Source organism: Dromiciops gliroides, chromosome 1 (genome assembly GCF_019393635.1).
Source record: "Dromiciops gliroides isolate mDroGli1 chromosome 1, mDroGli1.pri, whole genome shotgun sequence".
NCBI classification, from domain to species: domain Eukaryota; kingdom Metazoa; phylum Chordata; class Mammalia; order Microbiotheria; family Microbiotheriidae; genus Dromiciops; species Dromiciops gliroides.
This window is the reverse complement of record NC_057861.1, coordinates 542,279,868-542,296,763: the sequence shown is the minus strand read 5'-3', so window position 1 is coordinate 542,296,763 and position 16,896 is coordinate 542,279,868. Positions and strand designations below refer to the sequence as shown.

The window sequence follows — 16,896 nt, the reverse complement described above, 5'->3', positions numbered from 1 at the left end:
TAAAAAGCTGGCTAACACTCTACTTGCTATTTTTAAACCGACTTTTTTTTTTCCCCCTTTAAAACAGGATATCTTGGGGGGGGGGCAGGTCTTGAGATAGTAAATTGTGTTGAATTTTAGACACTATTAAGTTTGTGCATTAGGGAACTTGAATCTAGAATGATCAGAAATAAAAACAAAGGGAATTGTCTGTTTTCATTACCTTTTGTCTTTTCTGATACAAATAAAAGAAATTAAGAGTAATGTTCAATTAGGATAGTTATTTATGTAGTACTTCGTGGTTTAGAAATTATTTTTCTTGTAACCCTGTGAAATAAATGTTTGTTGATTGATTGAAAGAATTATTTCCACTTTTACAGAATTAGAAACTGAAGCTCAAAGGGGCTAACTAACTTGCTGAGCTAACTACAGGACATTGAAGTTAGATTTAAACCTAGGTCTCCTCTAAGACAAATTTTTTGCATATGATAAAAATGGAGGTTTTAAAAATAACAGATTTGCATCGGTTGCAAAAGAATGCTTCTTTTTCATGAGATTTTTTTAACCTGTGCTTTGTAACACTAATAATGTTAGACTTGAACACCACCATTTTCCTTGCCTTTAAGGCTGTTTGCTATATAATCTTGAGTTATAACTTAAGATACTTTGTTCAGTTAAAACCTACTCATGGTTACCTTTTACCTTGGGCTTTGGGTTCCCCCCATTTTTTCCTTTCTTATTTCTTCACTCAAGTTATGTTGTATGCTTTATGCAGAAAGAATAATACATGGCAAGAAATTACATTATTGGTAATTCTTTATGGAAAGAACAAGTAAAGGACACTTGTCTGTGCTAAATTCACTTAAATCCAAATGAATCCATTTAAAATATATAATAACATTTCCGAAATAGAATGTCCATTTTTTGGAGTGGAAAAATACAGTTAAATCTAAATTTAATTTAATTTAAAAGTAAATTTGGAATTGCTGTGGCAGCTCCTATGAAGAATTAATGATCAGGCAAAAGAATTGGAAAACAGACTTAAAGAAATGTTATTCTGCCAAAACTCAGGCCCCATTTTTATGTCTGTCTGTTCTTTCACCTCGATATCTTGGATCTCAAGAATTAAAGATTAAAAATTGTCCCCAGGAGTGTGGAGGTCAAGATTTAGTTTTGTAGTTTTATTATTTATCTTAAATGCAATAATTGCCTCTTATATTTCAGGTATGAAGTTTTTGCAGTTCTGCTGGCTACCACCAGACAAGAGACCAACGGCAGAAGAAGTACATAGACTACTAACTTATCTTCGTATGCAAAGCCAAAGGGACTCTGAAATTGACTTTGAGCAGCAATGGAATGCTCTTAAACCAAATACCAATAACAGAGAGACTTCAAATAATGCTGCATTCCCAATACTTGACCATTTTACCAGGGATAGGCTTGGTCGTGAAATGGAAGAAGTCCTTACAGTAACTGAAACAAGTCAAGGGCTTAGTTTTGAGTACGTCTGGGAGGCTGCCAAACACGATCATTTTGATGAACGCAGCCAGGTCAATCCTGATGAGGCCATGTCGTATACAAGCATCTTTTTTCCGGTTGATGTTTTTGAGAATTCACTCTCAGATCCTGGACCAGGAAAGCAAGATGAAAGTGGCCAAGATGTGTCACTCAGGGCACCAGGGGTAGTCCCTGTTTTTGATGCCCACAACCTTTCTGTTGGGAGTGATTATTATATCCAGTTAGAAGAAAAAAGTGGCGGCAGCTTGGATCTTGATAACCAATCAGCAATTCTCACTACAGAAGTGGATAATCCTGAAATTCTAACTGATCAAAGTTCCCAGTTCATGGCACTCAGGGATCTTGATGATGGGGAATCAAATACAGATGGAGATTTTTTCCACTACACTGGAGACCCTAAAGATATTGGTATACCTGAAGATCCGCATGTTGCCAGTGTCCCGGAAAGCCCTTTCAGTAACATATTTAATGAGTTTGACAAATCAGAGGATTTGCACAGTCATCAAAAAATATTTGACTTAACAGAGCTAAATGGCATTCATGCTGAATTTAAACCAGCTACTCTGAGCCCAAGCTTGGATGTGCCTAAAGAGACACTAGTAACTGGCCATGTCGAGAAAAAGAATGGCCGTAATGTTTTTGATCATGATGCTATTTGCTTAGCTGAAAATTTTGTCCATCAGAATGATTTTGACCCACTGAATGTTCAAGAACTGTCAGAAAATTTCTTGTTTCTTCAAGAGAAAAACCTAATAAAAGACAGCTTGTCTAAGAAAGAATGTGCAAGTGATCTCCAAACAGAATTAGAAAAAGTAGGTTTTACTGGGAATATGTTAGAATCTTCACATAGAAATTCTTTAGACCTTGAGCTTAACTTCATTGAAAATAAGTCAACCTTGTCTTTGTTACAGGATAATGCAAAACCTGAAAGTAAAGAAGAGTGGGTAAAGCCTTCAGGGGAAAACTTGAATGTCTCATTGCAGTCTTCTCCAGAATTGCAAATAACGTCTAACTTGCCCAAAACTGAAGAAAAGGCTTGTGGTATACATTCAGATCCCATCCTGTTTCAAGAGGAAACCAAACCCACATGTTTAAATGTCCTTACCTGTGCTGATAGCCCCAAGCAAGAGATAAATCCAGGCACCGAGACTGCTTTGGTTGAAGTGCTGCCCAATGATGCCATGACACAGAACATTGAAGGTGGATCACATAACATCTCCCCCAAAAGTGAAAAGTCCACCAATATCACCAAAAGTGAATCACTTCATTTCGATGAAGAAACTGGTTGTAATATGGGCACAGAGATAAGTCTTCCAGAAGAAATAAACCAAGACTTGGAAAACAAGTCACCTTTAGGAGACCATAAAGGTAGAAGTTTGCTAGAGAAAGAAAGTGAAACTCTGGGGATTACTTATAAAGAAGCACCAAAAGAAGTTGGCTTGATATCTGCCCTTTCTTCCGATTCCACAAGCCAAGACAGTCTCTTGGAGGATAGCCTCTCAACACCCATACAGACATCTGAGCAATCTATAGAAACACCAGACTCTTTGGATTCATTAGATGTCCATGGGGTTTTAGATGCTTTAGTTACTCAAAGTCCTCAGAAACTTGTGCCACCTGATAAACCTGCTGACAGTGGTTATGAAACAGAGAATCTCGAATCTCCAGAATGGACTTCTCATCCTGCTGTCGATGAGACTTCAAATACAGGTGCCACGTTAATTGACAATGACACTCTTGCAGCTTTACCTCCCAATCCAGTTATCATAATTTCAGATGAAGCAGACAGCAACAAAGATTTTGACTTGACCTCAAAGACATTAGCATGCAGTACTCAAAACTCCTATCGAGACTCTGCCTATTTTTCTGATAACGATTCTGAAACTGATAAGAAAAATGAGGATGGCTCAGGAACATCATCAGCATTGGCCTTGTTTACAAAAGATCAGCCCCAAAGGGGTTTATCCAACACTGAACAGAGTTATGATGCCAAGCATAATGGTCATGAAGAGAGAATTAACCAAAGCCCTCTGTCTGGTTTGCAAAACACCAATGAACCAGAGTCACGAGATGCATTGGAGCCAGAAGAGACTGACGTTTCCAGACAGGTTGATGTGGCTGAACTGGAAGCGGAAAATCCTTTGACTCTTACTATGAGTTCAGAGTGTAGCTATAGTGAAGAATTTGACATTCTCGATGATCACTGCTGCAACCGAACCTCTACTGGCACCAATACTGATGAATTACTTGCCTACACAAATGCCACATTTTGTTCTGGAAGCCCTTCAGCAGTGGCAGGGGCCTCCTTTTCAACAGACTTGATGGGAGATAAGGCCTTATCCTGCTATTCTGAAGGGCCTAAGTTGAAAGAGCCAGATATTGAAGGAAAATACCTGGGGAAACTTGGTGTTTCAGGAATGATTGACATATCAGAGGATGGAATAGATGCAGATGAAGAAGATGAAAATAGTGATGATTCTGATGATGACCTGAGAGCTTTTCATCTTCACAGTCTCAGTTCAGAATCAGAAGATGAAACAGTGCATCCAGTGCCAGTGATACTGAGTGATAATGATGATGGGAAACACTTACGGAGTTTACTGAAACCGCCTATGGCTGTTGGAAGTGACAAGCTACCTGATAATTGGAGAAAGGATAAGAAGGCAGTAACATTCTTTGATGATGTCACGGTCTATCTGTTTGATCAGGTACCCATAATCTAGGAAATTCTTACTGGAGGTTTTTTTTAATGTCTAAAAATTAGTCATGTCAGGGGTTCAAAATATAAAAATGAATCTACTTAGAAAATTCTTGCCATTTTGAAGCACTTCTAGCTTGAGTTTCATCATTTAATTATTGTCGGCCAATTAGTCTCATCGTTTTGTAGCATCGTGATCTAGACATGAAATCAGATTAAATTGAAGGACATAGATCCAGATTCTTTTTCTCAAATCACCAAATGACCTTACCCCCCAAATGCCTCAGTTTCATATGTTAAAAATTCCAAATAATATCTCATCCTTCCTCAAGAGAACCATTGTACAGATGATTTAAACTTTTTAATCTTTTGTGAATCCCAGAGAGTAGCATAGATAACAAGCACAAATTAAGCTCTTATTGGCATACAAAGTAAAAGATTCTCCATGGATGATGCTCTCGGGAGCTCTGCCTTCTAAATCAGCTGAGTTACATTAGGAAAGACCATTCGATTCTGGTTGTGGTTAGGTGATTTCTATTGAGAGAACATCATGTAAATGAAACCAAGATAACCAACAAAAACAATGAGGTGACAGCAGCTTATTTTTTCTAATTCCTATTACCTGCCCTTTGGAAAAAACTAAGGGCAGGGATTTGGGCCTAGCTTTTGGGGAAAGGGATTAATAATTAGCACCAATAGTAACTATTGTGGTAACAGCAATGAGAGTGGTTCCAAAAAGGAAGAAGAGTCTCCACCATAAACTTAGCGATGGAAGAGACTCTCATTTTGTAAATGAGAAATTTGAGGTCCAGGGAGTTTGTGACGTCTCAAGACCACACAAATACCAAGTGGCAGAATCAGGATCTGAACTCAAGTGTCCTGACTTCAAATACAGCATCTTTCCACTGACCATTATGGTCTGTTTTGTGATCATCTCTGCCACCTGATAACCTATTTCAGGGTTGGTTAAGCTGTGTTTAAGGGGGCAGTTAATTAAGCTGCTCCTGTGTCTCCTATCCCTGGGATATAAAGACAAAACATAACAAACAAAACCAATCTCTGTCTTAAAGGAATTTACCTTCTGGCTAGGTACATAAACATGTAGAAAGATAAGTATGTATGTTACTTTTGAGAGAGGAGAGAGCATAAAGTATTTATTAAAAGCTTACTGTATGCTAGGTATTATGCTATGCACTCTGTGTGGTGCAGCAAAGGGATTTCTTGCTCTTTCCACTTTTCCTTTGCCTGTCCCACCTTTGTTGCACAGAAGCTTCTTTTTTAAAGCTTCCTTCAGGCTTTTCATTAGGATTCATCTGTTCTTAATCTGTGGTTCCTTATAATCTCAACATCTCTCTTTCCCCAGTAATGTTGCATATAGTTTAAAACCAAAACAGTTCATATTTATATAGGTTTATAAAGTAATTTCTCCACAACCCCTTGAGGTGTGAGTATTTCTAGGGTTGTTCCTATTTTACAAATGAAGAAACAGGCTCAAAAAGTTTAGTCTGTTCAAGATAGTACAATTAGCAAATGTTGACACCTTAATTCAGATCTCTCTCATAGTGCTCTTTCCATACCATGCCTGTTCTAAAAAGATGGTTGCTGCCTTTGACATTTTTTCTGATTTCTGCCTAGTCTGAGTGTGAATACAAACATGATAGAAGGGCAGTGCAAAGGGCTTTGAGTCCATATCATTTGAGGAGGAGTTAGGAAGAGGTGAGGAGCATAATAGCTGCCTTCCAATATGCAAAGCACCGTCTTGTGGAGGAAGGACCAGAATGGTTATGTAGAGAGCAGAGCCAGGAAATGCATGGATGTTGAGGAGAAACAAATTTAGACTTGATGTCAGGAAAACCTTCCCTAGCAATTAGAGAAGTCCAAAAGAAGGTGTTCAGGCAGAGGCTAGACAGTGACCTACCTTGTTATAATATAGTAGGAATTCCTTTCACGTATGGGTTGGTCCCTTCCAACTTTGAAATTCTGTTTTTGTGATTTAGATTTGATGTTACCTTTATCAGTTTTAAGCTTGGAAACCTATGTGTAACTTTTATTTATTTTTTTTTATCATAAAAGTATTTTATTATTTTCTAGTTACATGTAGAGATAGTTTTCAACATTTGTTTTTATAAGATTTCTAGTTCCAAATTTTTCTCCCTCCTTCCCTTCCCTCCCCCCTCCCCAAGTCATGACAAGCAATCTGATATAGGTTATAGATGTACAATCTACATGTAACTATGTGATTGGGGACTATAACTTTTTTAAAAACCAAAACCAAAAAACCCCCCTGGTGCCATTGTAGCAAATAAGGACTGTACAAAGCAATTCATTTGAGGTTGGGAATAGAAGGTTATGTTAATGTGTTTTTAAAATACAGAAAAATCAGATGATGTCATACAGTGGCATAATGAAGCACTGTGGTAGAGAAAATTAGAGAGTTTAGGAGTTAATACACAAATTAGATATTACATAGATCTTCTTTTGATTCTATTTTTATTTTTTCTTTCCTGGTTTGTCTAGCCAAGAGTTTCATTTTCTTTTGCCTAATTAATTTGCTATTATTAATTTAACCTTCTATTATCCTTCCCTTTTCCAGTTTTCCCTTCACTTTTGTTTTTAAGTGAACTGAAGAATCCTCGTAAAATATTTTTTTTTCCTATTAAAGAGTAGAAAGATTCAAGTCCTGGTCTTAGGGACTCATTTCATTCAATATCCAACAGAAATTAAAATTTCTCCCTTATACTCCATGTGTGAATTGAAGGCTTATGCTAACTTTTTTTCCAGGAAGGACTCAAACAAAATTCTGATGAGTAAATAATGTAATTATTTAATCAAGTCTTTGAGCACCTACATAAGTCAAAGGCATTCTGTTGGATGCTGTGGGGATTCAAAGCAAAGTAAAACACAATTCCTGACCCAAGAACCTTACAGTTTAATTGAAAAGAGAAGACACACGTATTCCAGGTAGATGTGAGCAGGCAAAACAAAACAAAAAGCAGGGATAAAGGGGTGTAAGACAGGGCAGAAAAGAACACATAAACAGATATTGTTGGCTAAAACTGTCGATTAATGTGGTATTTGATTTTTTTCCTTTTTTCCATATAGTACATAATAAGACTTTTTGTTTTCTTAGGAAACACCAACCAAAGAGCTGGGACACCGAGGAGCAGAAGCAAATAATCAGGAGTCTAGTGGTGCGACGCCATCATTAGGTCCCAGTTATTTGAACAGGTTTACAAACTCAGAAAGTTCAACCGATGAAGAAGGTATTTTGAAAATCTGAGACAAGCTTTACAATGTAGTATTTATCAGTTCATTTGTCTTCTTACAAATACTTAATGCTGCCTGACAGTTTATCTCTGCTACAGAGAATTTCCATTTCAGTACAAGCTTTTCATTAATTATTGTCAACAGATTTTATTGTGTGTAATGTGCAGAGTACTGTATGTTTTGATTCTTAGGAATAATCAAGAAATAATTCCAAAGCCAGAATTTCTATTTTTTTTAGGTGGAGGTTTTGAATGGGATGATGACTTCTCTCAAGAACCTTTTATGTCAAAGACAGCAGATAACCTTGGTTCCAAGCCCTCTCTTCAAACATCAAAGTACTTTTCTCCTCCACCACCATCTAGAAGCATTGAACAAAGTTGGTCACATGCATCGCCTTATTCCAGGTTTTCTATCTCTCCTGCCAACATTGCAAGTTTTTCTCTTACACATCTTACAGATTCAGATATTGAACAAGGAGGTGAGTGCCCATGTGACAGTGAGTGCATATGCAAACATGTGGGTGTGCAGGAGTGGAGATTTGGGGAGATATCAACTCCATTAAAGAAGGCAAGCCATTGAGGCAGCTAGGTGGCACAGTGGATAAAGCACCGGCCCTGGATTCAGGAGGACCTGAGTTCAAATTTGGCCTCAGACACTTGACACTTACTAGCTATGTGACCCTGGGCAAGTCACTTACCCTTCATTGCCCTGCAAAAAAAAAAAAAAAAGGCAAGCCTACTAATATGATAGAAGTCACTATGTGAATACAGGTTAATTTGAAAGTATCTTGTTTCCTAAATCCACTATAGAAAACTCTTAAGATAATCACAAGCCTCAGATTTTGTTCCACAAACTAACTTCTTTTTATTATATCTGTCCCACACCACAAGCTGAGTATATTCAGTTAAACCAGATATGCTCAATGTCCATGGGGATTTTTTTTAGGTTCCCCTCACCAGAATGAATAGAGCTCCCTGAGGGAGCAATGACCTGTTCTTCCCTCGTATCTTTCTGATCTTTGGTTTGAGCTCTAGAAATAGCTCTGAATCATTGCCAGATGGGGCATGATATTCTCTTACCCTTAAAAATCTTTTCTTCCTTCCTTGCTCTTTGACCACAGAAAGAAGAATACAAAGTATTTGTTTAAACTCCTTAGAGATAGGGCATCTCTAATTCATCTTTTTGGTAATAGACCGCACTTTGCTGCAGTGGCATTTGAGGTACCTCCTCTTAAAATTTGCCTGTGCCATAAGGTGTTTTGTGGGAGTTTTTTTGGTTTTAACTAATATAAATGTGTGGTAGATAGGGGTAGGAATGAAGGGATGAGGATACATATCAAGTAGTATCTTAGAATAAATACCACCTTCTTTCATAACTAGATTTAAAGATAAATGTTAATAGGTGTTCTGGCAGTTGAGGTTTGCAAATCAAATAATTTAAAAGTAATATAAAGAGCTTTTATTTGTGCTTGCACTATATTTTACTTGTGCTGATTAGATAATACCAGTTACCCAGTAGTCCTTCAAATAGGCAGATGTTTAGTGAACCTATCCAATTTTTTTGCATGCTTCAACCTGTGACATTGAAATAAATGTGTGAGTTAAACAGATGTGGGTTGTTGTTTTTTTTATGAGAGGATGGCAGGTGTTGCTTTAAAGGAGAAAAGCCAGTCAGGTGTTAAGTCCTCAACTACTTACTTTTCTACAGAATGCTGCATTGGTGTCAAATTTGAACTAGAAATTTGAACCTTACCCTAAAAAAAATTATTTATCTTCATATCATCTTATTATCTTTTTACCAAACAGGAAGCAGTGAAGATGGAGAAAAAGATTAAGTGGGTAAAATACTTTTTTAAAATCAGAAACTGCTCATACAAGACAGCATGCCCACACTGCTAGCCTGCACAGTGTAAATACTGATTAACACAATTGTGTTCAGAGAACCACTATAGGCTTCTGCTGGAGTAAGAAGAGGTGAATCAAGAAACACAGAAAAGAAATACTAAATCAGGACTTCTGGTGTGTATTTGTAATGTGTGTTTTTAATCAGTGCAATTTGCTTTTCATTTGGAAGAGATGAATCTACAGCTGTTTTAAAAAAAAAACTTGAAGTATTAATTCTAAAGGCAATTGTTATTTGTAATAAACTTGTAAAGCAATTACACAACCTTCTGGTTATGTATGGGATTGTATCATATTCTTTTTATATTTTTCCATGTAGTTTATTCTATTTGAACCTACACCTGTCATAGAATTATATATAATTGTGTGTACAACAGGTGGCTGTGTCACTGAAACTGTATGAATGATAGTTGGTCAGTAGTGAGCCATATTTATTCTGGGGGGGGAAGATCACTAAATACATATTACCTTGCTTTCTGTAATTGCACTATGGATATATGTTCCCAGATTCCCCACTATTGTACAGCATCAGAATCATAAATTATTCAAGGAAAATAAAGCAGGTCAAGCTAGGGCTCTTCACTAGTTTGATTTCTCCTGTTTCATATTTTGTTTGCTATGCATGGTACCTGTAAAATTTAAATGAGTGTTATGCTGTTGTAGAATTTGCTGGAATCTTAAACCCAGTACCATTTTTCAAAATGATAAATGATTCTGAATGTTACAGTATTCATGTTTTTATAGGAAATATTTCTGAGGAGTCTGAAAACACTGATCTGGGTTACTCAACTGAATCAAATGCATTTTCATTTCTTCTCTTAGAGTGACTTAAGAATGTCAGGCTTCTTTCCAAATAGTAGAAGGGTCTTTCAACCAGTGGTTCTTTCTTTTTTGTTTTTGAAGAGAAATGATTTCACTCCTAAACTTCCTGGATTGGAAAATAAAGCAACTGTAAAGGTTGTATCAGATAAAATTTCTTAGCTTGTATTAACCAAATTATTAAGTCAGATACTTCATAGTAATGTCATGAAGTTTTCCCAAAAATTAGTTGAAAAGATCAGACTTTTATAATGACAGTTTTATTCACCTTTGCTTTAAAAAGGCAGCGATGCCAAAACTAAAAATGGGAAATGCTACCCCCTAAAGACTCTCTGCCTTAAAATAAGTAAGAATTGATTGCTACTTACCTAGACTCCATTGTTGGTTGATATGAGCAGTCGAATAAATCAGCAATCTTCCAAGATGAACCTGCTTGACTTCAAATAGTTTTTCTGGGTGGTATAGCAGTCAGTTCATGAAGTGAATAACATGGTGCAGTTTAGGGTGGTGGCTCACTTTAAAAATGTGTTAGCTAGAACTCACAGACCCTTCAGATGTTTCTGTTATTGACCTGGGCACACAAGTCATTTTCTCCTTCCCTCCTTCCTTCCTACCCTCCTTTCTTCCAGTAACTGTGGACTCTCTAGACTTTATAGCTGTTTCAATATTTGAGGACAGTTACTGTGTTCTTCTGAGTCTTCTCCTTCCTTCCTTCCCTCTTTTTTAAAGCAGGGATTTGGGGAGATTTGCCACTAGATGGGCATAACCATAAGCTGGCCCTAGTGCTCGTGGGACTGGATATTTTCTCCTACATTAAATCACAGAGCTACTTTATTATTGTTTAAAAGCACTTGATTTTTAAGAGACTGGAATGCTTCAGAAACAGCTTTGTGATTGTGCAGAGAAGGGGGAAAGGGGTTTACTTCAAAGCAGACAATGTTTATTTTTGAAGACTGATAGTGGCCACAGGTAAGCCTATAGTATCTGGCTTCCCCAAATACAATGTTTACAGTTGCCAAAAAGATGCAGTGATATTGTGCTGAGTGAAGAATCAGGTTCATGGTGAAGCCATTTATCATAAGGGAAAGTTTGCCAATCGGTGGGTTAGTTCATGCCATAGAACATTGTTCTATATGTCAACAAATACTCCTAAGACCCAAGTATAAAAAGCCTTACTGTTTTTAGGAAGTATATTTTACAGTCTCCACTACTCTAATAGCTTTGAAAACATTGTAGGTCACAGTCTGTGACTAAATGTTAAAAAATAGTTAAGACTAGTAGGCCAGGGCACCTTTTAACTTATGATCTCAGTTCAGTAATGCAAATTTTTTAAAATCCGTAAGTTTATGTAGTAAAATTATGACCTACTTACTACATGTATACATTAATTTCTTGTAGTAACATTACATTTCCACAGGGGAATAAAATTCAAAATAGAGACTGTGACCCTTTTAAAAACCACTATTTGTTGTGTACACTAAACACTTGCAGGAGTCTCCAAAGAGCATGAAATCCTGTTTCAGAAACCATATTCATATGTGTGTGTATATATTTTTTTCTTTTTAAATCACAGGGCATTAGAGTATGATTATGCCAAATTTAAACCTCAACTAATTTCTTGCTATGGAGACTCCTTGAGTATTAATAGTGAATGAAACGTTTTATAGCTAAACACTGACCTAAATTGAATAAAAAACAAGAGGCTGCTTTTATTTTACAAAACTGTAGCTATGGAAATTCAGCTTGAACTGCTGATATCAGACAGATTCAACAAATATTAAAGTAAGCACCTACTATAATAAATTGTTCTAGGCGCTGAGGATTCAAAGATCAAACAAAAAAACATTGTCCCTGCCCCTCCCCCCAAGGAACCCACATGGTCAGCCCAGCAAGGTTTTCTTCAGACTTTTAGGTAATTTTTTTTCACCATGTATAAAGAGATTAGCCCCATAGCCTCCTATTTAATAGATTAAAAAAAAAAATAATACTACCCTAAGCCTCAATAAAAAGTTACTTCTTTGAGTCTAAATGACTTGTAACTAGTTGCCAAACATGCATCTTTATATGATCAATTAAGATTGGAATTTATGGGAAAATCTTACTGTATTAGGATATGGAAGGTAGAATTTATTTACTAAATGTGTGTCAGCATCCTATTTTGAAATTTCAAGCAATACACAGTAGATGGTTCAATAAAATAGATTTACAGTTGTCAACTCTGTGTTTGGAAATATCAACATGTAGTTCATTGTTCAAATTTAGGGTTTTTTGGTTACAAGCAGTAGGACTTTTTTGTGTGTTAATTGTTCTAAAACAGATTATGCAATTGAAAGAAAATCATTGGGATTCTTCAGATTAGATAGGATTGGTTTATAATACTTGATCCACAGAAAATATTCATTCTTAAACTTCCTCTTTATAGTCCAAAAAAGTATCCAATTTTAAGTTGCATCTTAGTTTTTTTAGTGGCTTATTGCTGAATAGTTGGATTCTATCAAGTAAACCCCATCTAAAAAAAAAAAAACCCATCTTATCTACCCTTTTAAAATTGCCTTTGTAGGGGTAGCTAGGTGGCGCAGTGGATAAAGCACCGGCCCTGGATTCAGGAGGACCTGAGTTCAAATCCAGCCTCAGACACTTGACACTTATTAGCTGTGTGACCCTGGGCAAGTCACTTAACCCCCATAGCCCTGCAAAAAACAAACAAAAATAATAATTTTTTAAATTGCCTTTGTTGTCTGTCTAAAGTAGTTAACTGATTTTCTCAGATGACCCCCTAATCAGTCTAAAATAGAAATGCATAAAAAGTGCTTCCAAAGTCTCTGATAACCTGATTTAATGTTTATAAATTAGACCTTCAGGGCAGATAAACCACAAATGTGTTTGATTTGAAACAAAACATTCAGTAATCTGGCTTTTGTAGACATACAAGTGGATGGGTAGCCATTTTTGTACAAATGGGTTTATCTAGGAAAGGTTATTGTATATTTCTGCTGCACTAAAAATCCTTTCAAGCCACCTCCTTTTATTACTATTTCAAATAATAAATTTATAGGATTTAATGAATCTTTGTGTGTGTGTTGAGGGGCTTGGCTAAAAGGAAATACTACTTTTAAACTATGTACTAAGCACTTCATTTAAAACTTTCAGAAGTGAATCAAGTGTTATAATCCAATTGTTTGGATATAGTGATGGGTAGCATCAAAATATATTAGCCTTATGAGAAACAGCCTTAAAATATAAGAATGGGGTGTACAAAATAACTTCAGCTTTAAGTCACAAAAACAACATTCTAAGATATTAATGGTATTAGTTCAAGTCTTTGATTTGGAGGGAAAAAAAATTGCTGTAAGAAAAGGACCTTAAAGATGTGCTGACAGTATTTTTGATACCAGCAGCCTGTTAAAGATATGTTTGAATGACTTAAAATAATTTGGTTTTGTTTAATAAGTTGTTCAGATTTGCACAGGCCTAGGTGTAATTTGATAATGGTACTGATGTGTATATATGATGTTGAATTATGTTTGTAAATGAGGAATTATGTAATAAAATCATAGGTATGAGGGTTTTCATATTGTAATTTAATACAGGTATATGAGGTTTATGGCAATATCATAGTTAATGAAATTTCAGGTGAAATTGTCTTTAAATTGTGTACATTTTTAAATTGTAAGATTTCTACTGTATATTGATCATGCATAGTGTGATTCAACAAATTGCTTGTAATTTAAAAACTATTTAATATTCAAAATAAAATATAGTTATATATTTATAATCTATGTTTCTGTGGTCATTTACTACATCTTTACTGTAAGAAAAAAAAACAGCATGTAAATTCATGGAGTTGACAGTGGCCTTGGATGGACCACACCCTGCCCCTTAAGATAGCATCTACATTGTCCCTGTTGAATTAAGAATCTATCCTATTTTTTCTGGAGCTCATTAGAAGGTTTCTGTAACTCTGGGTAATGGTAATGCCTCCAGGATGGCAAGTACTCTATCTTTTGTCACCTTTTGTTTAGGCCCTACAACTCTTACATTATGACTTCAGAAATACTTATATATAACCCAGTAGGTATACTGTTCATGTGTAACAGTTAACTACTAATTCAAATACTAAACTAGATCTTTGTCTCATCAGTTTGGGAATTCCCTCCAACAGCACAGAACACACTTTATCCATGTCTGCTCATCTTGTGCAACTCTCATCTTAATCTCCTCTAAAAGTTTGCCCCAGAGGATCCTAGAGACCTCCTTTGCTTTCTCCTGACATTAGAAGGATACTGGAGGAACACCCTGGCTGTCTTATCCATCATCCCTCATTCTTGCCATATGACCAACCCATCTATTCCCATTATACAATTCCTTGATGGCATCTCTTCTTCATTTCTTCCTAGGAACATTTTGCAACCTGCTCACACCCCTGTGCACCTCTTCCAGGATACTTAGTTCAGAAACAACAGTATTCCATGCCTTGCTGCCTTAGAGTAATCCCTTTACTCTCATGGGAATCTCAGGGTCAGTAAAGGAACATTTTGATTTCCTGAAAAGAGTCCTATTCACTCTCTTCCTGTTCAACTCTGTTGGGTTTTTTTGTTTTGTTTGTTTTTAGTGAGGCAATTGGGGTTAAGTGACTTGCCCAGGGTCACACAGCTAGAAAGTGTTAAGTGTCTGAGGCTGGATTTGAACTCAGGTACTCCTGATTCCAGGGCCGGTGCTCTATCCACTGCCCCACCTACCTGCCCCCTGTTCAACTCTGGGTCCAAGTTTATTACCCTTCTGGACTGTCTATTCCAGATATACAGACTATTGGATAAGCTGTAGAGAGTGGCCCTCCAAATGAAGGTTGAAATCTGGGCAATTGGGATTCTTCACCCGCTTGTTCTTTCCTCTGTGTGTGTGCTAAACTCCTTTAAGTGAATATCTGTTTTCTCATTGAATCAAATCAGGACACATTCAGAGTTACAGAAACTTGAACCTCTTAATCAGACTTTGTCTTTTTACTTAGATTGGTTATAGATTTGTGTTGCTACTGATGTTGCTTTGTTGTTCTTGGGCCCAGTACTAAAAGCAGCATTGTGTTAACTTTTACTCTGTCACTTGAAAGAAAATGGGAATGGTGGGGTAAAGAGGTCCTTTATACTTGCCAGCTAAATATCCTTATGTACTATAGACATCACAAAATCACAGGACTTGAGTTAAAAGGGCCCTCAGCAACCATCTAGTCTAATCCACAACCAAAAAGTAATCCTCACTATAATATTGGTCGTTGGTTTGGTCATCTTGACCAAAATAACATCACTATATTGAAGTCAAGGTATGATGTGTCCAATTGTGGCGGATCAGACCAATATGAGCTCAGAAGGCTCTATGACAGATTTAAGGATCTCCAGTGAGAGGGAACCTCTCTTGAAACTTCCCGTTTCACTTTGGACAGTTCTAAATGTTAGGAAGTTTTTCCTGATTTCAATCCTAAATTTGCTTCTTGGCAACTTTCACCTATTACTTATGCTTCTTGCCCTTTAGGGCCAAACAAAACAAAGCCGGACTCTCTAGAATTTATAGCTATTTCAATATTTGGGGACAGTTATTATGTTCTCCAGAGTCTTCTCCAAACCCACCCACATCTTTTGACTCATCCTGCGGGACAGACAAGACACTTGACCATCCTGGTTGCCTTCTTCTGGATGACCTCTGGCTTATCGATATTCACCTAAACTATGTTCCCAGAATAGAATATACCTTCCAGATATGGTCAAGGAAGAGTACAGAGGGATTTATTTCCTCGGAGCTATGTATCCCAAGGTTGCATTAGCGTTTTTGACTGCTAAGTTACTGAGCTTGCAATCTACTCAATTCCATCTAACAATATTCCAACCACCACCATCTTATATTTATGAAGTTGATTTTTTGAACCCATGTAAAATTTTCCATTTATCCCTATTGAATGCCATTTTTTAAATATTCAGCCTAATACTCAAGCTTGTCAAGATCTTTTGGGATCCTTACCCTGTCATTGAGTCTCTTAGCTATCCCTTCTAGCTTTGAGTTACCTTAAATTTTGATGAGCTATTTATGCCCTTATCCAGATCATTGATTTTTTTTTTTTTTTTTTTGCGGGGCAATGGGGATTAAGTGACTTGCCCAGGATCACACAGCCAGTAAGTGTCAAGTGTCTGAGGCCGGATTTGAACTCCTGAATCCAGGGCCGGTGCTTTATCCACTGCGCCACCTAGCCGCCCCCAAGATCATTGATTAAAAAAATATATATTAAACAGTATGGGGGGGCAGCTAGGTGGCACAGTGGAAAAAGGCACTGACCCTGGATTCAGGAGGACCTGAGTTCAAATCTGGATGCAGACACTTGACACTTACTAGCTGTGTGACCCTGGGCAAGTCACTTAACCTCCATTGCCCCACCAAAAAAAAAAAAAAAGAAAAGAAACAGCATGGGTCCATTTACATATGGAAGGATGTAGAGAGGTAGTGCTCCCTCCCTCCCAAATGATCCCTAATCAGTCATTCAACAAGTTCCAAATCCATCTAGTTATCATCTCTCCATCTTTTCCACAGTTAAAGCACTTTAATCAAGTTCTTTGCATATATCTAGGTAAATTTGATCTCTACCATTCCCTGATCTAGCAGTTTAATAACCCTGTCAAAAAAGAAAAGATGGCTAGTGTGGCACGAGCGTTTCTTGATCAAGTCATATTT

At 36.8% G+C, this 16,896-nt stretch overlaps 1 protein-coding gene across 1 annotated transcript in view; it reads left to right on the top strand.

Moving 5' to 3' along the window:
- Positions 1-13,935, top strand: part of LMTK2 (lemur tyrosine kinase 2) — a 115,524-nt gene extending 101,589 nt beyond the window's left edge. The window contains 5 exon segments of the mRNA XM_043989821.1: positions 1,204-1,213; positions 1,215-4,205; positions 7,326-7,458; positions 7,701-7,940; positions 9,268-13,935. Coding sequence (XP_043845756.1) covers positions 1,204-1,213; positions 1,215-4,205; positions 7,326-7,458; positions 7,701-7,940; positions 9,268-9,296 — 3,403 coding nt within the window. The 3' untranslated portion in view covers positions 9,297-13,935.
- Positions 13,936-16,896: the final 2,961 nt, after the last annotated feature.